The 27,848-nt window shown below is 43.3% G+C and overlaps 2 protein-coding genes across 2 annotated transcripts in view; both read left to right on the plus strand.

The window, feature by feature from the left end:
* Positions 1 to 27,848, plus strand: part of LOC103170750 (natural killer cells antigen CD94-like) — a 91,815-nt gene that overhangs the window by 23,028 nt on the left and 40,939 nt on the right. The gene's annotated exons all lie outside the window — the stretch shown is intronic.
* On the plus strand, positions 14,363 to 21,839 carry LOC103170741 (NKG2-A/NKG2-B type II integral membrane protein-like). The gene is made up of 5 exons (XM_039914443.1): positions 14,363 to 14,543; positions 15,622 to 15,810; positions 16,748 to 16,840; positions 18,128 to 18,190; positions 21,578 to 21,839. Exons 1-5 carry the CDS (start codon positions 14,363 to 14,365, stop codon positions 21,814 to 21,816), a joined length of 765 nt encoding a protein of 254 aa, XP_039770377.1. The 3' UTR covers positions 21,817 to 21,839.

The following is a 27,848-nucleotide window of genomic DNA, read 5'->3' on the forward strand; positions in this document are numbered from 1 at the left end:
CATGGGCCAGGGAGACAGAAGGACCTGGGTTCCAATCTCAGCATTACCACATCGCTGCTGTGTGACCTTGGGCAAGTCGCTTAACTTCTCTGGGCCTCAGCTACCTCATCTGTAAAATGGGAATTAAAACTCTTTGCTGTGTGACCTTGGGCAAATCGCTTAACTTCTCTGGGCCTCAGCTACCTCATCTGTAAAATGGGAATTAAAACTGTGAGTCCTATGAGGGACAGGTAGTTTGTCCAACCTAATCAACCCGTATCCACCCCAGCGCTTCGAACAGTCCTTGGCTCAAAGTAAGCACTTAACAATACCATAATTATTGGTACAGTACTCTATGCTTATTAAGTGTTCAATAAGTACCCCTGACTGACTGATTCCATGGGTGAGAGAGCCTTCATGCTTATGCTTCCTGGCAGCAGTATAACCTACCGGAAAGACCATGGGTTTGAGAGTCAGGGGACCTGAGTTTTAATCCCAGATCCTTACTTGACTGCTGTGTAAACCTGGATAAGTCACTTAAGTTGCCCTCTCTTCTAAGAGGCCTTCTCTGATTAAGCCCTCCTTTTCACTTCTCTTACTCTCTTCTGTGTAACCCTGACTTGCTCTCTTTAGTCATCCCCCATCCAGCCGCATGGCATTCATTCATTCAATTGTATTTATTGAGTGCTTACTGTTTGCATAGCACTATGTTAAGCACTTGTGAACATATCCCCGATTCCTTTATTTATATTGTCTGTCTCTGCCTCTAGACGGTAAGCTCGTTGTGGGCGGGGAATTTGTTATATTGTTACATTGTACTCTTCCAAACGTTCGATAAATACGATTGACTGACTGACCTAACTTCTCTGGGCCTCAGTTTCCTTCTCTGTAAAACAGGGGTATTCTTCCTGTTCTCCCTCCTACTTGAACTGTGAACCTAATACGGGACAGCAACTGGGTCTGAACTTACTATTGTCTATTTACCTCAGCATTTAGTACAGTACTTGTCACATAGTAAGTGCTAAGCAAATGCCGCAGTTACAATGACCAGCATTCCTGGCATATGGGCCGACAGTGAATTCCATATAATTAAGCAATGAAATGGCAATAGACGATAATTTTCAGTAATAATAATGATTATGCTACTCATTAAGTGCTTTTTACATGCCAAGCACTCTTCTAAGCACTGGGGTAGATACAAGTTAATCAGGTTGGACACAGTGCCTGTCCCACATGTGGTTCACAGTCATAATCCCAAATATCCAGATGAAGCGACTGAGGCCCAGAGAAGGTACGCAACTTGCCCAAGGACACACAGCAGCCGTGTGGCAGAGCCAACATTAGAACCCATTCCCTTCTGACTTGAGAAGCAGTGTGGCTCAGTGAGAAGAAGCGTGGCTCAGTGGAAAGAGGCCAGGCTTGGGAGTCAGAGGTCATGGGTTCGAATCCCCGCTCTGCCACTTGTCCACTGTGTGACTGTGGGCAAGTCACTTCACTTCTCTGTGCTTCAGTTCCCTCATCTCTAAAATGACTGTGAGCCTCATGTGGGACACCCTGATTACCCTGTATCTCCTCCAGTGCTTAGAACAGTGCTCTGTAAGTGCTTAAGAAATACCAACATTATTATTATTATTATTGTAGACCTTGGGTCTATCGACTAAGGGACACTCTTTTCTGGTAAGCCAACATTACCCTACAGCAAATCGGTCATCAGCAGATTTACCAAGAGGAGCCTGGACCTTTAGCCTGACTATGAACCTGCCTCCCCCAGTCTGCTTTAGAGAAAAGATGAGGCTGCCAGCTTCAGCTGAAACAGCTGAGTGAGTGGGAAGATAGCTGTTGGCAGAAGAGCCTCCGGGGATCTTTCCTCCTATCGGCAACCGACGCTGCCAAGGTTTAAACTCCAGCAGAGAATTCATCCCGATCCTTACCTGCAAGAGAGAGGGAAAGATTTCACTGTTAGGGTCACAACCTAGTCAGCCTGGCCTCTCACCGGCCTGCAGGGCTAGAGAATCGCACGGCCACATGGGAATTTCCTGTGTGGTTTCAACTAGAGCATTGAGCAGTAAATGATTTCTCTTCCCTGGACTCATTCGGCCAATGCCTAACAGAAATAGCAGTTTGCTTCTCTGTCTCTGGATTTACCAGGCCTTTCGAGACCATCTTCAGGATGACCAGCCCACTGAGTGGATATTCAAGCAACAAAACAGGTAATACTGATGAAAGGCTCACTGTTCTTCTTGTGAGAGTAGAAAAATGGATCTGCAGTTGCTCTTGGCAGAGAATACAGCAGTGCAATTAAAACAAGGGGCGAACCCGGTGAAAATTGTTTCAAAGGAATGTGCTGTAAGCATAGAGCAGGAGGATTTGGGAAATGGTCACGTTCCATCTTTTAATCGCTGTTCAAGAGGTATTGGGTTGAGAAAGTGTTCTTCATGAAGAGGGTTTAAAATGTACTGAAATTCCCTTTGTATTTTTTATTTTTGAAACAATTTAAGATCAAGAGAAGCAATTATCACCAGTCTGTTGTTATTTTCTTCAACTCAGGAACTGTGCAATTCAAGAGAGCAAGTGACTTTCTGCGGAGTTAAAAAGTGGTGAGGAGGACAGGCTGGAGATTTCAACCTCAATGTCACTTTCCCAGAATTCGAAATAAGTTCAAGTAATAGCCTAGGGCAGGTCCAGGGGCAAGCTCAGAGGATGATGGCCCAGATTTCCCACGTTGTCCAGGAACTGGGACCTGAGGAATGATTCTGGTGGAGCTGCTGTGCCCGGTCAGTATAGTCCAGGGAGCATCTCAGTTCAGTCCAACTGGGTTTTTTTGGGAAGGAAAAATCCCAGAATCTCCTAGATTCCATATAATTGTTCCTTCCCCACAGTTTAATAGAAATGTCAATCTTCAAACAATCCAATTATAAAAGAATTACCATCATCCAATCAGCCAATATTATTTATGGTGCTCTTATTGTAAACTGAGCACTACAGTGCCGGAGCAAGTGTGAACACAGTTCCCAATCTCATGAAGCTGAGTGTCTAATGGGGAAGACAGGCAAATGCAAATGATGTACAGCAAATCAAAGACAAATGGATAAAAATACAACTGGGATATAAAATGTAAGGAAGTACAGTGCCTTGAACGTTGTAAACACTTAGGAAATGCCATGAAAAAGGAAGGCGAAGGCAATAATTAAGTGAATGAGCGAGTCCAGGATGCAGTTCAATATATAAATGCCGAGGATGGCTGCATGAGCTTTGCTAAGGGGGATGTTGGGATGATGTGAAATGGAACTGTAGAATTGTAGGGACAATCAATTCCAAAGCAAATGGAATTTCAGGAGGGCTTGGAAGTTGTGCAGCGTAAGCTGTGGCAGAATCTAAGAAATTCAAACAGGGAAAATGGCATGAGGAATGGATTGGGGGCAAGAATGGACAATGCAGAGCACAGTAATAATAATAATGTTGGTAGTTGTTAAGTGCCTACTATGTGCAGAGCACTGTTCTAAGCACTGGGGTAGATACAGGGTAATCAGGTTGTCCCACATGAGGCTCACAGTCTTAATCCCTATTTGACAGATGAGGTAACTGAGGCACAGAGAAGTGGTGACTTGCCCACAGTCACACAGCTGACAAGTGGCAGAGCTGGGATTTGAACCCATGACCTCCGACTCCCAAGCCCATGTTCTTCCTACTGAGCCATGCTGCTTCTCAGTAAGGAGGTGAACTTGTGAGGAAAGGAGAGCCAGAGATGAAGACTGCAACTCTATAAGAAGGGGAAAATTGGTGGACAGCGGAGACACCGATGGACAGGGAAATGAGCTAAATGCAGAAGAAAGTGGGTCAAAATGGTGCAACTCCATAGCAAGAGAGCTTTCCCTCTAGACTGTAAGGCCCTTGTAGGCAGGGAATGTGTCTGTTAAAATGTACTCTCCCAAGGGCTTGGTATGTGCTGTATAAATACAACTGAGGTGACAAGCAGAAATCTGCACAGAGCTCATGTCTGTGTCATGGCTTTATCTCACCTCAGACTCTGTCTGGGCTCTGCAGAAGGGTTTTCTCTGGGCGCTAATCCTCAGTCTCAGATTATCCATATCTCCTACCTGCAGTTCAGAGATCCTTTGCCTGAACCTGCTGTTTTCTCATACTGATGCAGCTGGAAGATGGGAGACAGCAGTGTCTAAAGTGGAATTTCACCTTCTTGTGACACCTTGTTATTCTCACTCCACCCTTCACAGGAGAACCACTGCAGAGAAAATATATGTCAGTGTTTTTAACGTGCTTACTACGAGCCAAACATTGGATTTAGCACTGGGGTATTCAGTCATTCATTCATTGATTTTTATTGAGTGTTCACTGCGTGCAAACCACTGTACCAAGCTCTTGGGAGAGTACAATATGACAATAAATAGACACATTTCCTCACAGTCAGGGGTGGGGAGACAGAAATTTGAATTAATTAATCAATTAACAACAGATACTTACATAAGTGCCCTGGGGCTGGAAAATGGGATAAATGAAGAGAGCAAGTCAGGGAGGGGCAGAGGGAGTGAGAGAAGAGGAGAGGAAGTCTTAGTTAGGGAAGGCCTCTTGGAGGAGATGTGATTACCTCAAAGCTTTCAAGGAGGGGAGAGAAATTATCTGTTTGATGTGAGCAGGGAGGGCATTGCAGGCCAGAAGCAGGATGGGGGCGAGAGGTCTGCTGCGAGATAGAAGAGTTCTAGGTATGGTGAGAAGGACTGGGTTGTAACAGGAGGTGAGGTTGCAAGGTGAGGTAGGAGAGGGCAAGGTGATTGAATGTGTTAAAGCCAATAGTGAGGAGTTTTTGTTTGATGCGGAGGTGGATGGGTTACCACTCGAGTTTCTTGAGGGAGGGGGAAGCATAGTCTGAATGTTTTCATAGGAAAATGATCTGGGCATTCATTCAATCATATTTATTGAACGTTGACTGTGTGCAGAGCACTGTACTGCATGCTTGGAAGAGAACAGTACGACAATAAACGGCTACATTCCCCACCCTCGACAGGCAGCAGAGTGGAGTATGGACTGGAGTGGGTGGATACAAGATGACCACATCTGACACAGGCCTATCCCACATGGGGCTTACTATCTGAGGGTGTGGGAGAACAGGTATTAAATCCCCATTTTACAGATGAGAAAACATAGAAAACTTGTAGTCATAGGGAATTTAGATAACTTACCCCATGGCCATGGCCACACAGTGGACAAGTGGCACAGCCAGGATTAGAACTCAGATGTCCAGATTTACAGTCCTCTGCTCTTTCCACTAGACTATACTGTCCTCCAGAGAGATTAAAGGTACCATATCTCCACAGTGTAGATTGGGTCACTGCCCTGTGTCTACACATCACTCATTCTGGATCATTCTTTGTTTCTCTCCCTTTCAGACTTTCCGTTTTCCCCCTGGAGGATCTTGGCAGTGACTCTGGGGATGCTCTTCTTGGTGCTACTTGTGTCCGTCCAGCTGCTGCAAGCAAAACGTAAGTGTTGAAGAAGAACTATTAATAATCCTGGGGTTGTTGATTGTTTCACCACTGGCTAAGGATTAATGAGGACAGTCAGCAAAACATTTGAAAACAGAAGTCACCCCTCCTGTCCTTCAGAGGTGAATGGCATTATGACCCCTTCTTCGTTTCTTGGATCCTTTTTATCTTAATTACACCAGTGGCTCAGGGCAGATGGCATTCTTGACGGTCTTGATACAGTACACCATATTAGACACATGGGAACTACAGAACAATGAAGTGACACATTCCCAATGAACAAGGGGGTTGCACTCTAAATGGGGAGACCAACCTTACCCGAAATCAGTCAAAAGTAATGAATAATTCATTCATGCATTCGATTGTATTTATTGAGCTCTTACTGTGTGCAGAGCACTGTACTGAAGCGCTTGGAAAGTACCATCAACAGTGGGCTTGCAGTCTAGAAGAATGTCGGTACATATAAAGGTAAATCATTCGGAAAACATTTTAGTCCGTTGTCATTAGACTGAGGCCAATCAGCTTGGCATTTCATTCAGAAGGAATACCAAAAGAAAATCAACATATTGTGTCAAATCACGCCAGAGAAGCTGTACACATAATTAAGATTCAGGTGTTGAGAAGCAGAACTGAATTCTGTTTCCTAGGCAGCCTAGTGACCAATGATGCAAAAATAAACAAGAAATTATACAATCAAGGAAGCCAGAACATATTAGAAAAAAACAATCTTCTAGCATTGAAGCTAGCTCACTTCAACACTACTATGCTGAGTTGGACATATAAGGAGAATGAATGACAGATGGATGCCCAAACAACTGCTGTGTAGAGAACTGGAATTGGGATACTAAAAAGAAGGAGAACAGAGGAAACATTTGAAGTATATAGTAAAACAAAACCACAGATTATGCTGCATTTCATCAGAACTCTGGGAGAAAATAGTCATGGGTAGAGACTAGCACTGCTGACCACGCCAAAGAAACAGGCAACATTTTCCAGCAGAAGCTTTGTAAATGTCCTGAGTACAGGAAATAACAGTGAAAACAGAATGAGGAACACAACCAATATGGCAGCCCAACAAAGAACAGTATTTACATGGGGTCATTGTGGTAGGACTGTAGGTTTTCTCTTGACCTTCTCATCCACACATGCAAAGATGGGTGTATTTTTCACCAACAGAGTCTTTTTTGAACAGTAAGTATAAATATATATATATATATATATATGTGTGTGTGTGTGTGTGTGTGCGCGCGCGCATGTATGTATAAACACACACGTGAACAATTATACACATATGTACACATTTATTTCTCTTTTTACTGATAGGTACATACCATGTACATTTTTTACAAAGGATAAAGAGTATCTATTGAGGGAAACAGATGAGAAACAGAAAGTGAAATGATTTTCACAAGCAAGAGACAAAAAAGAGATGATGAGAGGTGGATAAAGTAAAATGAAAAAAAAATTCTCTTTTCATTGAAAAGAACATATTTTAAGCCCCACTTGGGACAACCTGATAACAGTGTATCTACCCCAAGGCTTAGGAACAATGCTTGGCAAAGAGCGATTAACAAATATCATCATTACTATGATTTTTATTTTAGGAGTTCATCTGAAATCCAGGGCAGCCTTAGTTTCAGAACAATATATGATAGTTGTTTGGCTTATAATTTTTTTATAGTTCTTCATATCATTGTAAATCTCATTTGGATGACTAGTGATTTACTGTCTTCCAGGGCTAGTTACACTCAATAAGAACCCAAATGAGTAGAGTTGGAGAAAGGATCGGTGTCAGAATTCTCATCTAGTACCAAAATTTCCCATAAACGCTGGTTTCCTTCTAAGCAAAGATGTCAACTTTGGAATCATCTACCCCTGCCGATCCTCACTTCTTAGTGATGCTGAGACAAGGAGCTTCTCTAAACCCCTGGGAGCAGGCAGGCAGGCACAAACACCATGCAGCCCGGCAGCCATCCTGGAGAAGCTTGGGCTCAGAGATGGAAACAGGTTTATCTGACAACACAGTACAGGGTAGGGTTGGGAGCAGAACTCAAAGCCCAAGCGCTGAACCCCATCTCCTTCCCTCCCTGAAAGACCCTACCTGCTCAAGGCTTTCATACAGTTGGATTGATTTATAATGAAGTGGATTGGGAACAGTGTCTGACCTGATTACTCTGTATCTACTACAGGGCTAGGTACATAGTAAGTGCTTAACAAATACCAATGTTTTCATTGTTGAATGTTGGGATATTCCAGGAGAAAGGATATAGATAGAATTGTAATAGCCAGAGAATGGAACACAGAAATAGATGAGTAAAGGACTGAATCTAGTTGATGAAGATAGAGTCCAAAAGCATTCTTTGGTTGATGTGTCTTGGATGAGTTGTGTGCAGAACTCAGAGGAGTGAGACACATGGCTGACCCCTAACCATGGCCATCAGTGATTACTGTGCGTCCCTTTAAAACCACCTTACACCTAGCAAGTTTCTCCTTTTCTGAGGCTTTGTGTTTTCCCACAGAAGGGTGTTTAGCTGATTTGATTCCGAGATGATCTGCCGTGTGGCCACAACTCCCAAGCATTATGTTCTATGATTCACCGTCAGTACATCTTTTCTCTTTGTTTCAGGGAGACTAAAGAGGTCTCATGGTCTAATTTGACATTAAGTGATTAGTGGACCCATGTGGGTTTTTCTATGTATATCATAATGATAGTGAAACTAATACAATAATGATGATGATAATGACTGTGGCATCTCTTAAGCACTCCATATGTGCCAAGCACTCTACTAAGCACTGGGATTGATCCAAGATAATCAGGCATCTCTGTCTCATTCAGAACTTCTCAAGTCAATGTCACGATTGCTCCCTGGCCATGGTTGCTGGACACAGTTTAAGTCAGTTGTCACTGTCAGAGTATATATGAACATCCCACAGAGTGGGAATCTGAGATTTCTATTCATTGATTTCCTATTGTTGACCGGGATAACCAGCTGGTTGCAGAAGCGAATGGCGTTAGACATCATTTTCTCACCTTTCCCTTGATTGGGGGAGCGGCGCTGGTCTGCCCTGCCTGAAGGATCTATTAATAACATGAGTTCTGCTCAACCCTAAAGCTCGTTCACTCTGACACTGCTGTCCATCCACCTGGAGCAGATTTGTGGTTCAGGCCCTCTGCCAGCCCCCATCATCACCGGCCCATTAACTCAGGACATTCATTCAATAGTATTTATTGAGTGCTTACTATGTGCAGAGAACTGTACTAAGCGCTTGGAATGAACAAGTCAGCAAAAGATAGAGACAATCCCTGCTGTTTGATGGGCTTACAGTCTAATATGGCAGTTTGTGTACCACAAGTCTCACTCCGTCGCCCCTGTCAGTCCTGTTCCCTCAGGGACACAGAGTGCAACATGAGGAAGGCAGCGGGGGTGCAGAACATTGCAGAGGCGCACAAGAGTTCGACATACAGAACATTCAAGTGAACACAGGGCACTGCCAATGATGTTCCAAATAATTCAACTAATGTTGGTATTTGTTAAGCGCTTACTATGTGCAGAGCACTGTTCTAAGTGCTGGGGTAAACACAGGGGAATCAGGTTGTCCCACGTGGGGCTCACAGTCTTAATCCCAATTTTACAGATGAGGGAACTGAGGCACAGAGAAGTTAAGTGACTTGCCCACAGTCACACAGCTGACAAGTGGCAGAGCTGGGATTCGAACTCATGAGCCCTGACTCCAAAGCCCGTGCTCTTTCCACTGTGCCACGCTGCTTCTCAACTGCCCCACAGTCTTCATCTTTTATGTAAGCAAGCTACTTTCAGGATGCCTGCTGAGTCTGTCCACCACATGAGCTGTCCTAGGTGTTTCTATGATCAAAAAAACACAACATAGGCCCAGGCATCCACTCTTCTACTGCTAGTCCCTCAACTCCCAATCATGGCAGGGTAGGGTGGGATGGACTTGGATGGGGGCAGTTGGGGCATACAGGTATCATAGGTTTGTCTTCTGTTTTCATCCCAGGGGACACTGCACAGGCCAAAATATCTGTAATTCACAATTTCATTGTTATCCCTGTACTATAGGGAGCATTCATCTTGCTTTCCTTCACATTGAAGAGGAAAATAATCTGCCCTTTCTGGATCAGATATATAAGTGATTGAGGTTCACAGAACTGACAAACATTATTCTGTGTTTCTTGCTGCACAGTCTTGTATTAACTGAGGCTGAAAGGAAACGAAGGAATGGAGTGATTTATGGAACAGAAGATGGAACATACATTGATGTGTAGGAATGGGGCACTCTCAGAAGTATATAGAATCTCACCATCATCAGCAGCTACGACTTCATACCTACCCGTGGCTATATACCCTACATTTTGAATTGACAGGAGTATCCTTATATGAAAGACACAACTGGGAAGCCTGAGCCAAGAGGTGTCTTTCATTGAAAAGCAGAAAAGACAGAACTACTGGCAGTCATAACCAACAAAGACTCACTGCTGATGGAACTGAAGGCACTTTTGCTGATTCCCAGTTTGCAGACTCTATATAGAGATGTTCACTTTAGGTCTTAACTTAAAGAAGAATCAGAAGGATGATGCTCATGGGATGGGGCTGAAGGGACCAGACCAAAGAACTGTAGAGCTACCAGTGCCCTTCATTCACCTGGACCGTCATCAGTCCATCAAAGTGCCCTCTGGTAACACTCAGGGTTTTTTGTACTAAAACAGTTAGGTGTGTGAACTTCATGGAGCCCTAAAACATTTCCCATGGGACTACTGACAGACTCAACTTTGAATGCTTCCTGGTCTTTCCTCCTGCTCACTAACTAGCTGCTCTCTTTGAGAACTGTTTAATGAAATAAGAATCACTAATTATTATTTAGCCAATGGCCACTGACATCTGGTAACCACAACTTTTCATCCATAATTCCAGGTGCGACTTTAAAGAGTGATGTAAAATTTTTTAATCTTCCACTCCTGGGTGCTCTTTATAGAAAATAAATGACTCACATAATATTTACCTAAAATATATCTCTCTTCCTTTACCAAATCTTCAAATGTTTACTAACTAAAGGAAAATTCAGGACAATGAAAACTGTTCCTGTATTTTTCCTCTATCTGGTTGTCAAAGATCATTCCTATTAAGTTTTCTGATGGAGTTATCTATTTGACCCCCAAAATTTGTGTTCAGTGACATATTTCAGTAGCTAGTCCAGAAAAACACTGGTTAGGATGTGGTAGGTTTCTATGTAATGCAAGGTCCAACTCTGAGGGGAGACTGCCTGTTTAGGATAAAACTAAAATATTGCTGCTCCTTTCTGGGATTCCCTCCCTTCTTGCCTGAGACGAGGTCAGAGCCATCTTCACTCCGCTGAGGTGCTAAGACAGGGCCAAATAAATCACTTAAGGATGCGCAGAAATCCTTCGCTTGATGGTGGTCTGCATTCTGTTGGATCACTTGCACTGGGGCATCCCCAAATTAGCCATGACAAATTATCTGAATTTACCCTTGTTTAATTTCCTGTTGTCTGAATGCTATGAACTGGATGTGTTAATTGCATTCCTGCAAACAGGCTACTTATCTCAGAGTAATCGTCCTTGATCCAATCTTGGTGACAACCTGATCAATCTATGTTTTGACTGCCACCTGGTAGCCTAGTTCACAGAAAAATGTCCATCCACTCTTATCATGGTGGGTTGGGAAGGAGCACCTTCATCTGAAAGGCCGAATGCAAATTCACATTGTAGCAGACTGTACTGTTGTTATGGAAATTTTCATTAGGTTCAAAGATGACACTATTGACGTAGAGATTTTTATTAGTGTGTGGGTGCAGCTGAACAAACCAGTGAAGGTCTAACAAAGCCTTCCACATTGGTTGCCTGAAAGGACAGCACCTTGCTAACCTGTTGCCTTTACTGCCCATAGTGATTTATGCTAGACTGACTTTTTTCAACATTTCACAGCGGCCAGAAGGGAAAAGCTCAGGGACCCAGAATCACTGCTAAAGTCCATCCGGCTCCTGAAAGTTGGCTTTGTTCTTCCCCATAGATATTGCTCCTGGGTCCTCGGGAGGGAAGAGTGAAGCTTTTAAGAAATTTTTGATATCATATAAGAAAAGGCCAGAGAGATTATGATATCCTGCCCTGGTGGTCCCCAGTGGATGTGGCAAACTACAAACCAGCAGCAACAAAGACAGCTTCCTGTGCAGTGTCAGTTGGACCGTCATACAGTGAGCAGCTGCTCCACTCTCGGCTCCCAGGACAGTTGGGCTGAGTAGCAGATGGTCTCTGGGCTCATTGGTCTGGATTTCACCCTCTTGGGGGAACTGATGCCCTGGACTGCTGAGATCTTCCTCTTTTTTTTGGATTCCTGGGTTTCCTGTGCCCTTGGTCTCCTCCATCCACAAGCCCGGGCCCCTGGACCAATTGCCCCCAGAACTTCTCTTCCAAACAGGTATTTGTCTGCTTCTTTCCCCTGTCCAGACTGGCCTACAGTAATGGCCACCCTGAGAGACACTGTGTGTGTGTGTGTGTGTGTCTTAAATAATTTCTACTTATTCTGTCAGAAAGGTTTCATACAATTGGAGAACTAGAAGTTGCACCTTACTGAGATTCTTCATTTCTAATGTTCGTAGGTGCTCCAGGTACTATTTTCAGCAGACTCCTCTGGCTTTCTATCTTTCCATCAGAGTCTGTTCACGCATCACCCAATCAGTAAGAGCAGATAGGGGAAAGATTGTGTCTTTGCTGTTTCAGATCACTAATTGATATTTTAACATTTGCCTCAAGAAAAGGGGAAGAACATAAATGCAAACTAGAAGGAGTCAGTGAATTAAACAGCTGTTTTTAAAATGGTCAAATGTCTATAAATAGATCAATAAGAATTTGGAAACACACATCATACAAAGGTTGCTGTGGGTTACCTAACACTACAACAAGACAATTTTAAGTCTAATCTACCCAGCTGTTGTGAGTTGTGCATAGCACTTAAGCATACACTATAACATACTAGGGTGTGAAGTTGTCCTCCTATTTTCCTGGCATTGGTCAGACCTTGATGACTCTCTTGGTTCCAGGACTGGACTCTCCAGGGGTCAAATCATGGGAGAAGGATAAGGAGAGGCTAAAGGATTAGAGAAGATTTGGAAAAGGATATCAGTTTAGAATAACTGGAATTGATCAGCCATTAGAAAAGAAGGCTGAAGGGTAAGTTGATACGATCTTTAAGTTTGTGATACATTGTCATCTACTGAGAATTATCAGCTATTCTCCATCTTTACTGGGGCAGAACAAGACATGAGTTTGTTGCAAAATGAATGATGTCAGTTATGCTTGAGCAAGAATAAACTGGCAGGGATAGATGATAATATGTGAGAGTGGGTTATTTCTTTTTTTTTCTCTAGAATAAATTATTGGTCTGACCCAGTGATAACATTTCCACTGCTCTCATTCTCTTGTGATGACAATCTCCTCTATGTGGGATGGTTTCAGCATGCTCCTGCCTCAATAAGTGTGGATGGAGCAGATGGTTGTGCAAGGTGTTTTCCATCTCTGGGTTTTCAATAAACCTGAAATCTTCTTTGGAATCAGAAAAAGGCCTGAAAAAGGTCAGAAAAGGTCCTAATGGGATGGCTGGTTGTTGAAAGTCCATGGGCTGATTTTAGAGATGGAGCAAGGGAATGAGGAGAAATAGGGACAGGAATTAGGAAACATTAGGAAATTACATCTACCTGAAGGCCAAACTGTGTATTTACAGAGACTTTGGAGATGAAATTCCTTGTCTATCTCCCTTCTGTTCTGGCTTTCTCCTTCCCACCTGCCTGGAAAGGATGTGCTTTAATACTTTGATGAGCTAAAAAGTGTTTATCTTTACTAATGAATGTCTTTTATTAAAGACATTTACATAAAATGATAGGGATTGGAGAGTTTAGATTGGGGTTCCTGAAATTGAGATTATTGTATGATTTTTCACTGCTTTTTTTAATGGCATTTGTTAAGCACTTACTGGGTGCCAGGCACTGTACTAAGCAGTGGGGTAGATACAAGCTAATCAGTTTGGCCAGAGTCCATGTTCCACGCAGGGCCCACAGTCTTAATCCCCCTTTTGCAGAAGAGGTAATTGAGGCACAGAGAAGTTTGGTGACTTGCCCGAGGTCACATAGCAGACAAGTAGCGGAGCTGGGATTAGAAGCCAAGTTCCGACTCCCGACTCCCTGTGTCTGTGGATATTAATTTTCCTGAGAAGCATTTTCATAGGAAAACATATTTTTGAGCTTCAGTTCTATTTGGATAGAAATCTTAGATACAGTTTCTACTCTTCGGAATCTCTTAAAACTTCCTCTTCTTCCCTATATCCATTTTCCCTATCCCTAATCTGTTTTAATGTCTGTCTCCCCCTGTAGGCTATAAGCTCTTTATGGGTAGGGATTGCATCTAAAAACTCTCTTGTACTGCATTATCCCAAGAACTTAGTACAGTACTCTGTCTGTGGTAAGTGCTCAATAAATTCAGTTGATTCATTGATTAGTTATTGCTCATGGTTGGTAGGCTGGTTTGGTATATATATTGAAGATGAAGATCATAAGGAAATTTCAAAATCCTTCTGTCTGGTTACCAAATTCATCCTTCTCCCCGTTGATGCACCTGAATCCTGGAGAAGGATTCTTACATGTCCACTAGGGATGAGGAAGACCATACCATTCATTTCATTCATTCAATAGTATTTATTGAGCGCTTTCGGTGTGCAGAACACTGAAATATGTACTTGGAAAGTACAATACCAGATGCTGAAAGCTTGCTCCTGGCCCCTGCTTACTTTCTGCCTCATCATCTATCCCTGTGCAAAAGTGTATGCATTCTATCCCCCATTCATCTCCCCTCTGCAGAGATGAGTGACCAAATCTTCTATACAGAGTTGAAAAAAAAACCCTGGTCTCAGCCCCAACCAAAAAGACCAAAGAACAACAAGAGCAAAGATTCAGGAAAGGAGAAGGAATTGAACTACGTTGAGTTGAACCTGCATAGGTCTTCTCAGCAGGACAGCAAACAAGGGAGACTCAAAGACAAAGGTATGGCATGCCAAATTCAGCTGACTCGGCAGTGTTAGACATTTTCCTGGCCTTAGTCCCATCAGAGGCTAGAATGGGTTTTGGGAAGCCAGGATTCCAGGGCCTGTTTGGCCGATTCTTACACTGCTGGACTCCTCCCCCTTAAAATTCCTCCGTCTTGGACATTCCTATGGAGCTCCATTTCCCTGGGAACAACACATTCCCTCAGTAATTACCAGCCAGGTTGCTCCCAGGCTCCAGACTCAATGGCTCTTTGTGGTTCTGTAAACTACACTCTGGTCATTACTGATTTTGTCCTGTGGTCTCAGGTGGCCCGGTTTTCACTGATGTTTCCAGAGCCCCCAAGCCCACCTCACCTCTTCCCTGGGAATCAGGAGAACTCAACTCATGTTGGAACATCCCAGAGACTAAAGATTTTCCCTAGCCCTCACAAGGGACTCATGCGTCACCCTGGCCTGGGGAGTATATGATTGCCAATGATTGGGCCATTGATGAGACTCAAGTGCTGCCCTGCTCCTCTCCGATCCCTTGCCCGTACCATTTAAAGAGTCTGCAGAGTGACTGAGGAAAGATGAGACTGTCAGTGAAGAAGATGACCAAATCCCTGGTGGGATTCCCATCTCTAGTAGTCTATGTATCCTTGCTGGATTCACATATGTTTGTTGAACCTGCCTCAGAATGATCATCCAGGACTCTTCTATTTCCTCCTTGGAGTTCATGAAAAAGCCAACTACTCTTATTAGAGCTGAACTCTGAGCCGTCTCTCAGCTTGAGGGAAAGCTGAAGCTTTCTTTGGAAGCATTCCTTTGGCCTTTTCCACCTTGAGGCTCATTTATGTCTCTTGTTCCCCCAGTTGGAACATTTGGATGAGCAGGAAATGACACCAGACCTTTCTCCGCCCCCGACCAGAGCACCTCCTGACTGAGAGATTCTCTGCCATCACTCAGAACTGGAGAGAACTGCAGTCAATAACAGGGAGGGGCTAGGACTACACCAGCTGTTTCCATCCCCTCATCTCTCCTTCTGCCCAAGTGCACTGTCCTCTGAACACTCACCCCCATTCACCTTCCCTCTGCAGAGCCTAGTGAGGAACAGGTAACCTACCCAGAGCTGAATAAGGAAAGACTTGATCTGCCATGGCATGGCCAAAAATCAAAGGGCACAAAGGGCAGAAGATCAGCGGGTGAGGAGTCAGTGACCTACATGGACCTGAAACACCATAATCGACCTCAGCGGTGCAGCCCATTTGAGAATGCCCACAGCAAAGGTACCACAGGCCACCGGCTCCCGGCTCAGTCACTAGCGTCATTCCAACAGATTTAAATGTTTTATTATTCTTAGACAAGGGCACCCTGTAAGTTGAATTTGTCTTCTTGAAGAATTCTCTTGGATAAATCTACTAAGGCCAATTTCCCCATATATTACAGTTTTGTTCATATTTAGATATTCCCAATGAAGATACCCTCTTTTTGACAGTGAGATTGAATTAATGGTGATTCTCAAAGTGGAATTCAATTGTGTTCGTCTCTGGCATTTTTTATGGCATTTAAGTGCTTACTATGTGCCAGGCCCTTTACTATAAAGCCTGGGGTAGATATAAGCTAATCAGGTTGGACACAATCCATGTCCCTCATGGGGCTCACAGTCTTAATCCCCACTTTACAGATGTTAACTGAGGCACGAAGTGATGTGACTTGCCCAAGAGGAGACAAATGACAGTGTCAGGATTAGAACTTTGACTCTCAGGCCCATGCTCTATCCGACTGGCCAGACAGCTTCCATTTGGATAGACGTGCCATCATTATTATTTCAGTCGTTGTTGTTTGATAAATTTATCAGGCCAGATCAGCCGGGGCTCCCCAAAGCCACTCCAGTTGCTGACAAGCCTGGTGTCCCATCCCTTTCTAGTTGGTAAGGGGTATTGATTGCTCACGCATTTTGACATGGTTATTGGGATTCAATCAATAGATTCTTTTATTGAGCACTTACTCTATGCAGAGCACTGTGCTAAGTGTTTGGGAGAGTATAATACAACAGAATTCTTGGGCATACTCCTTGCCTGTAAGGAGCTTACAATCTAAAGGGGGAGACTGACATTAATAGAAATAATTTATAACATATAATTTAAAGATATGTTCATACGTACATCTCAACTTGATTCTGTCAGTTCTTCCACTGAGCATCTCCTTGTTCCTCTCTGATAGATTCCCATTCTTCCCTATGGAAACTCATCTCTGGGATACTGGGGATCCTGTGTCTTGGGCTGGTGGCTACGGTGACATCTCTGGCTTTCATGAGTGAGTATCCGAAGAAAAGATCAACCCCGTGATAATGTTCCAATGCATTGATATTACTTACTTGGTTGAGAAATATGTGTGTTTTTTGTGTGCTCATGCATTCATCCCTGTTAGTGGAGTTCAAAGGGGTTTGTCTTTTGGCTAGAATTGAATCCCAGTGGGATCACACAGACCTGGATCCAGGAGACATTTTGAAAGTGTAACAAAGTATATTCTTACCTTGGTCCGTTTTCAAGACTGTGTTATGGAAGTAGTTCCAATTCAGATTAATTAATCATATTAAGCCTTGGGTCAATAAAACCAAAAGAGTGACTTGTCCCTTGGCCATAAGGAGCTGCTTTTTTTTTAATGGAAGTTGTTAGGTACTTTTTTTTTTTTTGGTATTTGTTAAGCGCTTACTATGTGCAGAGCACTGTTCTAAGCACTGGGGTAAACACAGGGGAATCAGGTTGTCCCATGTGGGGCTCACAATCTTAATCCCCATTTTACAGATGAGGGAACTGAGGCACAGAGAAGTTAAGTGACTTGCCCACAGTCACACAGCTGACAAGTGGCAGAGCTGGGATTCAAACTCATGAGCCCTGACTCCAAAGCCCGTGCTCTTTCCACTGCGCCACGCTGCTTCTCTAACTACGTGTTAGGCACTGTGATAAGAGCTGGAGTAGATACAAGCTAATCAGTTTGGATAAAGTCCATGTTCCACATGGGGTTCACAGTCTTAATCCCTATTTTACAGATGAGGGAACTGAGAGTTAAATGCCTTGTTGAAGGTCACAGAGGAGGAAAGAGGTGGAGCTGGGATGAGAACCTTCGGACTCCCAGGACCGTGCTCTATACACCAGGCCACACTGCTTCCCTTATACTCTAACACCTTAGTCTATATCAGGGGATACGGACTGAAAAACATTTACAAATACAGTAAAGAATAATGTTTCCATGTATAATTGAATGAACACCTATACAAAATTCTGGGGAGAGATATGAATATTCATAAAAGCTAGAGATATCTGAAGGGGGCCAGGCAAGAGGTCAGCAGAGTCGACTATATTGAAGTGGGTTTGCTTGGTCTGGAGGTGGATTTCTTGGCTGCTGGGCTGAAATTAACTCTGCTCAAACTCTAATTTGACTTGAATAAATCAATCTGGGACAGAGGATGGCCCAGTCTTTAGAAAAGAGGACAGTGGTTGCTTGTGAGTATTTGATTATTACTTTATTCTCTAGTAGTTCCTACCAGGTACACTATTGTCATAATTGTGACCTCTCTGTTATTCCTCCCTTCGCCTCTAGTACTGTCCAACCAGGAACTAAACAATACTTCCTCATCCCATTCCAACACAACATCTCTGAATGGTAGGTGAAATCTTCTCTGGAACTAGTTTTTACCAGGTTAGGAGAGGTTTCATCGTTTCACGTGAGGTAACATCATAATAATTGTCGTATTTGAGAAGCTCTTACTATGTGATGACGTAGTAACAAGATAATCAGGTCCCATATGGGGTTCACATTCTAGGTTGGAGAGAGAACAGGTATTGAATGTCCAGGGAACGTGTCTCTTATATTAATCTATTAATAATAACGGTATCTGTTAAGCACTTACTATGTGCCAAGCACTATTCTAAGCACTTTTGTACTCTCCCAAGTGCTTAGTACAATGCTCGGCACACAGTAAGCAATCGTAAATGTTATTGACTGATTTTTCAGATTAGGGAACTGAGGCACAGAGAAGCTGAGTGGTATGCCCAAGGTCACACAGCAGGTAAGTGGTTGAGTCAGGATTAGAGCCCAGGTCTTCTGACTCTCAGGCCTGTTCCCTTTCCACTAGGCCAGGTTCATTCAAGGATACTCTGAGAGAGCTCAGAGTTCATTCATCTGAACTATACAAGACTCATTACTGGATGTGGCCTTAAAACTGCTAATTAAAGTCCGTGATCTGAACAGTGCCCCACCAACTGCTGAGATAGCGGAGGGAAAGGTTGGAGTTAACAGAGAATATCAAGAAGTTAGTTAACTGGATCAAAGAGGCACCTTTCCTCTTGATGCAAGATGGAGAGAGCAGGAACATGGATGCAGGGTGCGTACTAGGACTCCAGTAATATTTTACTACCCCCAACCTGGATAGAGACCACTTGATTGAGAGGGGTGATGTACAGATGATTTCCAAAGCAAAATATTGGTTCAGTGGGTGGAGAGGATGGGAAAACAGGCTTGGGAGTCAGAGGACCTGAGTTCTAATTGGGCTCCACCATCTGTCTGCTGGGAGACCTTGGGACGTTACTTAAATTCCCTTTACCTCAGTTATCTCATCTGTAAAATAGGGATAGAGACTGTGATCCTCATTTGAGACACTGACCTTTCTTGTCTTGTCCAGTAGAGTTAGGGTGGTAAGTCAGGGCAGGTTCTAGAAGGGGACCTATTTAATTCCATGTTATGGGAAAACATCTCTCTCTAAAGCCAGTCACTAGATAGGCACAGTTTCGAAGAACATAAGCAGCTTTATTTTGTTTTTTTTTTTCTTATATTCAGATGACTATGTTCTGGTACTTGCCCAGTAATAATAAATAATAACTGTAATATTTTTAAAGTCTGACTTAGACTGTGAACCTCATGGGACAAGGACGGTGTCTAATCTAATTCTCTTGAATCAACCCCAGTACTTAGTACAGTGCCTGGAACCCAGGAAGGGTTTTACAAATATCTTAAAAAAATTTAGAAGTGGACAGACTCACTGGGGCAGGTTCTTTAGGCCAAGGTCAAACCTTCCTTGCTGGAGGGAAGTGGCAAATAAGAAACTCAGCAAAATTCTAAAAAGAGAAGGGAGATATCAAAATGGAGCATGAGAGGGAGAGAATGAGCTAACCCTAAGGAAAGAGAAAACTGAAGAACTGAAGTAATGAATGTGGTTTATTCTTTGTCTATATGCACCTAAGTGCTCAGTAAATACGACTGATTGATTGATTGATGAAGTGCTTACTGGATATTTCCTCAAAGAGATCTTCTCCACAGACTTTTCCCATCAAAACCTTCAGTAGGATTTTCAAGGCCAGGGAAGTTCGTTCTCTGTGGCTTTGAATGTGGATCACAGATAGGGCTGGAAATCAAACCTTCCTAGTGCTCTTGGATGCAGAAGAAAAATGTCACTAAAGGATTTGTCTTTGAGGAAGCTGGTCTTTCTGATGGTATTTCACTGGGCAAGACGCAGTGTATGGTGTCAGCAGAACATCAGGCTGATTCCAAGATGGAGGTATACAAGGCTGAAGAGGAACATCCAAGTCTGGTTTCATCAGCACCACTAAGAACCCCACTAAACACCAATGGCAGGACAAGGTTTCCCTCAATGAAGTTCTGGAATTCAACCAGCTCCCCACCACTGAAGCAGTGCTCACTTGAGTGCAGGTCAGTTGGGAGGCATGTGTGAGGAGAATGGATGATGGCAAGATAGCTTAGCAGCTGCCTCATGGAGAACTGAAAGAGGGGAACCAGCAATCCCAGAAGGCAGAAAAAATATTTTAAAGACAATGTGAAAAAGCCATGGACAGTCTCTGTGGAAAGCCACAGAGACAGGCAAACTGGGCAAGGAGAAATCAAGAGAGTGGTTGCTTTACCAGAGGAAAAGGTCCATGTAGACTGAGGCTTAAGGAAGCAGAGAGACAGACAAGACATGGGGAAAATCTCCTAGCATAATAATGACATATCCTCATTTGGAAAGGGTGTAAGAGGGTGTCTCAACCCCTGTGTTGATATAGTTCAACTGCATTTGCACAGAGGCATAGAAACTCACCATCATTAGTGTCATCTTCAAAAATATTCTCAGCACTTATGTACTATGCATGTTTCATTTAGCTATTCCAGTATTTATTTAAGTATTTTTAACCTGAAACATCTGTACCACTCCCTGGTACACCCTTGTTTTTCCTCCTGCTCCTTCTGTTTGTAATATGTATTTGGCTTTCTCCTCCATTGGGTTGGGAGCCACGTGTCTTGCTGTGTGACACTCTGTTAAATGCTCAGTACAGTGCTTTGCACTTAGGAGGAGCTCAATAAGTCTATGCCATTAATAATTCTAAGGATGAGCACATGTCTGCAATTGTGCCTATGTCTAAATCCTTGGGGGAGGTGATTATGTCTAACACTTGTACTTTCTCAGTCTTTAGTACAGTGTCTCCACACAGAAAGTGCTTAGTTAATATCACTGAATGATTGATTAAATATATTGAGTCATCTGTACCCCTATTCCTGTTATTATGAGTCATCGCTAGACTTTAAGCTTGTTACGAGCAGGGAATGGGCTCACCAACTCTGTTGTATTGTAGTCTTCTAAGCACTTAGTACAGTGCTCTGAGTAAGTGCTCAATAAATGTCATTGATTGATTGATCGAGCCTATCACTATTCAATAGATTTAGATAGCTACATCTGAAGGAGTGATATCATCTGTGATTTGTAATACTAATTTTCTACAATTCACAAAGTATAGGGGAAGAATGCAGGTAGGGGTATGTAAGCAAAGGATAATGAAGGATTAGAGATAAAGAGGAGAGAAGAAGTAAATAGAAGGAGGGGGAAGAAAGGATCATATAACTCATTGAAAAATGAATACAGTTGATTGAGTACATTTGTAAATTTCACATTTACCTTTGAAAAAGAAAAAAAATGGGAAGCAACAAGATTCCACAGAGCTTCTTCCAACCACAGCTAAAATAAAATCTCCTTCAATCTGTTAACCTGTTTGCTTTCTCTAGGATATCACTCTGGCCCATGTCCAGTCAACTGGGTGAATTATAGGAACAGCTGTTATCTTATTTCTATGGAAAGGAAAACTTGGCAAGACAGCCACATGATCTGTGTTTCTCAGAACTCCAGTCTCCTGAAGATAGACAGCATGGAAGAGCTGGTAGGTTCTTCATTCCAACATTGTCTTCTCTTTTGTCCAGGCCTGCAAGTTCAGACAGGAGATGGAAGCAATGGGAGAATTTCCTGAGAGAAATTCCCAGAACCCAAAGGAGAATCTATGAGACTGTGTCACTGTCACCCCTGGAGGAGGACCCTAGAATCATTTTTTACCATCCTGCCTTCTCTTCCAGGGTGCTAGAGCCTGTTTTCTGAGATCAAGTGTGATCCAGGTCTTGGTGTTGGAAATATTTAATGCTTACAACACAAATTATGGTGGGTTGCCAGTCTTCCAGCATGGCCTTCTGGAAAAAAGAGCATGAATCAGGATACCTGGTTTCATGTTTCGGCTCTGGTCTTTGCGGTGTGACCTTGAGCAAACCATTTCTTAAGCAAACAGCCATCCTGGACCTCAGTTTCCCCATCTGTAAAATGGGGAATGAATAAGTGTTCTCACTCCCTTTTAGACTCTGAGGCCATCTTGGGGACAGAAAATGGTTATCTTGCACCTATCAGAGCATTTAGCTCTGATTGACATATAATATGCATTTAGTAGGAAACACTGTCACTATTACTGAAGAGCAGAGTACATAATCTCACCCCAAAGGAGAAGTGTAGCCAAGTAGATGGTGCAGCGGTCTTGGAGTTAGAAGCCTGAGTTCTTATCCCAACCCTATCAGTTGCCTGTTATGGGACACTGGATACTCTGTCACTCAATTTCCCCATCTATAACATGGGGATTAAATCATTATTCTCCCTCCTACTTAGACTGAGTTCCATAGGTCTATGACTGATCAGATACTATTGAATCTGTTACCACTCCCTTTAGAAGTGTAAGGTAGAAAACACCCAAATAGCAATGTTTAGCATATAATAAGCACTTAACATCCCAATTACTAGTCTTACAAGTGCTTAGTACTGTCTTCTGCACACAGTAAGCGCTCAATAAATGTGCTTGATTGATTGATAAGTAAAACTGCTATGCAGAGCAGAGGAGTGATGTGATCTTAGACCCAAGAGGCAGCTACTCAACTAATGTGACTGGCCAGCTGTGTGGTTTCCAGGTCACAGAGCCTCCTTCTCACGTACCATTGTTGATATCTCTGTCCCTAGGAAAGGTTGAGGATGCAACATGATTTTCTGGTTTGTTTGTGCTTCAAATAGGATTTCTTCAGTTCACTTTCTCTTTTCCACTGGATCGGACTCAACTGGTCCCAAAATACTGGGTCCTGGCAGTGGACAGATAGCTCACCACTATCCTCTAGCCTGTGAGTATCTGTGGAATGAGGGCAATGTCTGTCTGTTCCCTGACTGTTATTCTTCCTGAGTCTGCTCTCTGGAGCCATGCATTTTATCCAGATTCTCACTGCAGTTACATCACCCTGGACAGGGAGGGGCTTTGGGCCAGGATGAAGATCATTGACCCTCAGCCTCCAGGGTCGATTGATTCACATTCACAGTTGAATGTCCCTTCAGCGTAGGTATGAACCTCCTGCTCACTGATTTAGGCACTAGAGAGTCTAACTGAATGGAGTTAGGAAGGATTGGGGTCAGAGTAGGACTTTGAGTCTCAGCCCAGGGCATAAATGTGAGAAAAAACCCACAGCTTCTCTCTAAGCCTGTCTTCATCCTCAGGCAGACAGGAAAGTATCTGAGGCCAATGGACAGCTCTGGACAGGATGTTATTGCAAACAGAGGTGATGATCCCTGGGGCAGGAGAGAAGCACAGCCCAAAAGGATTTCTAATCTCTAACCACCTACTCTCCCCATCTTCAAAGTGCTATTGAAGGCACATCTCTTCCAAGAGACTTTCCTAAGCCTTCATTTCCTTTTCTCCCACTCCCTTCTGTGTTGCCCTGATTTGCTTTATTCACCCCTCCACACTCAGTTCTGTGGCACTTATGGACATATCCATTATTTATTTATTTCTATTAATGGCTGACTGCCGATCTAAGGCTGTAAACTCGATGTGGGCAGGGAATGTTATACTGTACTCTCCTAAGTGCTTAGTACAGTATTTGCATACACTAAGTGCTTCATAAATACAATTGATTGATTGACTAATCGATCCGCATGATTTCACCAGAGCAGATATTTATTTTTACATTCAGTTCAGGGCTAGCCACAGCCTGAGCACATCATGAAGATGCCTGTCACCTTAAGGAAATCAGCCCCACAGCTCCCATGAGCTCTTGGCCTTAGATAATAATTATGGTATTTGTTTCTAATTACTGGGATCTGAGAAGCAGCAGTTACCTGTTTTACGGTCTCTCTTCAGTGGATTCCAACTGTCTCTTTATCTTCCCATTCTATGTTGAGATTCCCAGGGAATAAGGGTGTGTAGAAATAACCTGTTTGTCCCCTTCATAGGTTCAGATTTACTCCGAAAGCTACTGTTGGAGCCTGCATAGTTTATAGTTCACGAACTTCATTGTTTACGGAAAACTGTGCAGTCTTGAAGAGCTATATCTGTGAATCCAGCAGAAGATTACCATTTTCTGAGAATGCACAGAAAGAAGAATGTCAAGCATCCTAGGAGACACTCTCAAGAAAGTGAATTATTAAAACAATCTGGCTTCTCCACTTGGCAGATTTCAGTGCCTTCTTTAAACAGAAGTAATCAACCAATTAATGGTGTTTATTGAGCATCTACTGGGTTCAGAGTACTGTACTAAGCTCTTGGTAGAATAAAAGAGAATAGAATTTGTGGGCATGGATCTTGTCTACCAACTCTAGTGTTATGCACACTTCCAACTGTTGTGCACACAGTACAGTGTTCTAAAACATAGTAAGTGCTCAGTATGAACTACTGATTAACTGCTTGAATTCCCACACTCTGTGTGACTATTACATTCTGTGTGAAGTACCTTCTTTTGTCGGTTTGGAATTCATCACCATCAGTGCTCAATAAAATATGAATATAAAAATAAAGATCAGGTTTCATTAGGTGTTCCTCTTTCTGGTATCGTGAAATCTGGTGGTCCTACAGTGACATCCTTCATGATTGTCTAAAGTTCACCCCTGTCTTCCCCTTTATCGTTGTCCTTCCAGTCCATGAAGTCCTAATCTCTTGACTGTATCCCTGTCCTCCGCACCCCTGATCATTTTAGTTGCTGTTTACTATAGCTTTTGTAGCTCTTATCATCAGAAACCAGAACTGCACACAGTCATGAGCCTGTCACTGGGGAATGTCTCCCCCGTTAGCTTCAGGGGCTCAACCTATGAGCTCTTCACCAGTGATATGATTCCCTCTAAATTCAGGCGCTCAACTTCTGATTCTTTCCTAGGGATTGTCTCCCCCTTTTAAATTCAGGCACTCAATGACAAGTTACAAAAGTGAAATCCAACCACCACTGTCTACGGTGGAAAACTTAATTTCATACTTAACCTACTGAAAAAGGGGTACGACTACATACGTGCGCACACACACACACACACAAACACACCTATAGTTACCAATCCAGCTAGTTTTTCCCAGGTCTTTGTGAAGATGATCTTACGTTGGAGGAGTTCAAGAAATACAGAAGCCCGCAGAGCGTCATCTTGATTCAAGTGATAGGTGTTTTGACCACGCTGCAGTAGCTGTTTCAGTGCATGGATTAGATGGTTTCACCCAGCCCACGCCGTAGGAGTTTTGGCTTAGGTGGTTTCCCCATGGGGGGCCTGGGACCAGTTCTCTCCCTCCTTTTATCAGTTGTTTCAGGGTGGTTTTGCAGCAGGGGCTGCTCAGGATTGCCTGCCATCTTCAGGTCATTTCGCTCATTACCAAGAGAAGCCAGGGAGGATGGCTAGCCCTCCCCCTGCACTTGCCCACTTGGGGCTTAAACCAATCCAACAGTCTTTCTCCTACAGAGTGGAGCAATTTAGCCTCGCCTCAAACTTCTCTGCAAAATAAATCATTTCTCTTCAGCCACTGAAGCCCTCCTCAAAACTTTTTCAGCAAGGTAATTCAGTTTCTCCTTCACAGAACTAAAGCGTGAGTATGGTTCTGTAGGGGAACAAATAGCTTGAGTCTCTGTGAGACTTTTAACGTCTGGGTTCCCCTGAAAAACTGTAAGATCCTTGGAAGGATTACACCTCCCAACTCTGTTTTACTATATTTGCCCAGGTTTTCAGAGAGCACCATTGATTGAGTTGACTGGTTCATTCATATTTGAGAATTTACTTTGTGTAGAACACTGTGCCTAGTTCTATCTTTATGGCTGATGAATGCCTTGCACTGAAGTCCCTAAATTCAATTCACTCTTATTCCTTCTTGAGCTCAGTGGCACTGAGAAAGTCCCTGAAAGTTGAGTGTTGTTTTATTTTTTTATTATATTTAAGTGCTTACTATATGCTAGGCACCACTCTAGTGCTGAGATAGATAAAAGCTTATCAGGTTAGATACAGTCCCTGTCCCACATGAGGTCACAGTCTTTATCCCCATGTTATAGATGAGGTAACTGAGGCACAGAGAAGTTAATTGACTTGCCCAAAGTCACAAAGCAGACAAGTGGTGGAGCTGGAATTAGAACCAGGTCTTTCTGACTCTCAGCCCTCTGCTCTATCCACTAGACTGTGATGTTTCTCAAGTTCTTTCCAGACTACGGATTTTTGAAATCCCTAAAGTCAGTTCAGTTCAGAATACTTCCTACCCGAGGTCAGTCCTTTCCAGTCTACAGGTGCTCTAATTTCCTGGAAGTGAAATTGAGTAGTCAAGCAAGAGAAAGAAGGCAGGAGGTTTTTGTTTCTCATTTAGTGCTGCTCTGCAAGTTCTCCCGTCTGTGGTGAAAAGATGTGCAAAACTGAGATTCTGCCCTTCATTAACTTCCTACATAGTGAGCAGTTTAGACCACAGCAAATCACACCCTGGAAACTCTAGATTAATGAACACCATCACAATGGTGATAATAATAATAATGATGGTATTTGTTAAGTGCTAACTATGTGCCAAGCACTGTTCTAAGCGTGGGGAGGGTGGATAAAAGGTGATCAGGTTGTCCCACATGGGGCTCACAGTCTTAATCCCCATTTCACAAATGAGGTAACTGAGGCCCAGAGTAGTGAAGTGACTTGCCCAAAGTCACACAGCTGATGAGTGGTGGAGCCAGGATTAGAACCCATGGCCTCTGACTCCCAAGCCTGGGCTTTTTCCACTGAAGGTAACTATGACCATAGTTGAGGTAGTGATCATGGTGATGGTGAGAATGATTAGGATGGTGGTGAAAATGATGATTATGATGACCACGTGATCTCCTCAAAGGACAACCAAAGGAAACAATTGTTTGCCCCGTTTAATTTTTGAATTTTTCTACTTCTATACTTGGAATTTATTTTAGGGCCTATGTGCCCTGCTGTGTACACAATTTCAACCAATTCTTTTATACTCTTCCAAATGATTAGTATAGTGCTTTGAATAGAGGGAGCACATAATGTATACTATCAATTAATTGAATTACTTAATCCAGAAAAATCCTTCCTGTCTCACAGGCCCGCAACTTGGTGTCATCCTTGACTCTGCTGTCTCATTCACCCCACACATCCAATCTGTCACCAACACCTGCCAGTCTCACCTTCACAATATCGCCAAGATCTGCCCTTTCCTCTCCTTTCTAATTGCTACCTTGCTGGTACAAGCTCTCATACTATCCCAACTGGATTATTGCCTCAGCCTCCTCTCTGATCTCCCATCCGCCTATATGCCCAGATCGTCTTTCTATAGAAACACTCAGGGCATGTCACTCCCCTCCTCAAAAATCTCCAGTGGTTGCCTATCAACTTTCACATAAAACAAAAAATCCTTATTCTCGGCTTCAAAGCTCTCCATCACCTTGCCCCCTCCTACCACACCTCCCTTCTCTCCTTCTGCAACCCACCCCGTACACTCCTCTCCTCTGCTGCTAACCACCTCTCTGTGCCTCATCTCACCTGTCCCGCCATCAACCCCCAGCCCATGTCCTACCACTGACCTGGAATGCCCTCCCTCCTCACATCCACCAAGCTAACTCTCTTCCCTTCTTCAAAGTCCTACTTAGAGCTCACCTCCTCAGGAGGCCTTCCCAGACTGAGCCCTCCCTTTCCCTCTGCTCTTCCTCCCCTACCCATTCCCCTTTGCTCTTCCCCCTTGCCCTCCCCACAGAACTT

This window comes from Ornithorhynchus anatinus, chromosome 17 (assembly GCF_004115215.2).
Source record: "Ornithorhynchus anatinus isolate Pmale09 chromosome 17, mOrnAna1.pri.v4, whole genome shotgun sequence".
NCBI lineage: Eukaryota > Metazoa > Chordata > Mammalia > Monotremata > Ornithorhynchidae > Ornithorhynchus > Ornithorhynchus anatinus.

Bases quoted from the DNA above. Each gene is read 5' to 3' on its own strand.
- LOC103170741 (XM_039914443.1), top strand. From the start codon at position 14,363: ATGAGTGACCAAATCTTCTATACAGAGTTGAAAAAAAAACCCTGGTCT. The intron at 15,811-16,747 runs GTACCACAGGCC...CCTCTCTGATAG, and splicing joins TGAGAATGCCCACAGCAAAG to ATTCCCATTCTTCCCTATGG. The intron at 18,191-21,577 runs GTAGGTGAAATC...TGCTTTCTCTAG, and splicing joins CAACACAACATCTCTGAATG to GATATCACTCTGGCCCATGT.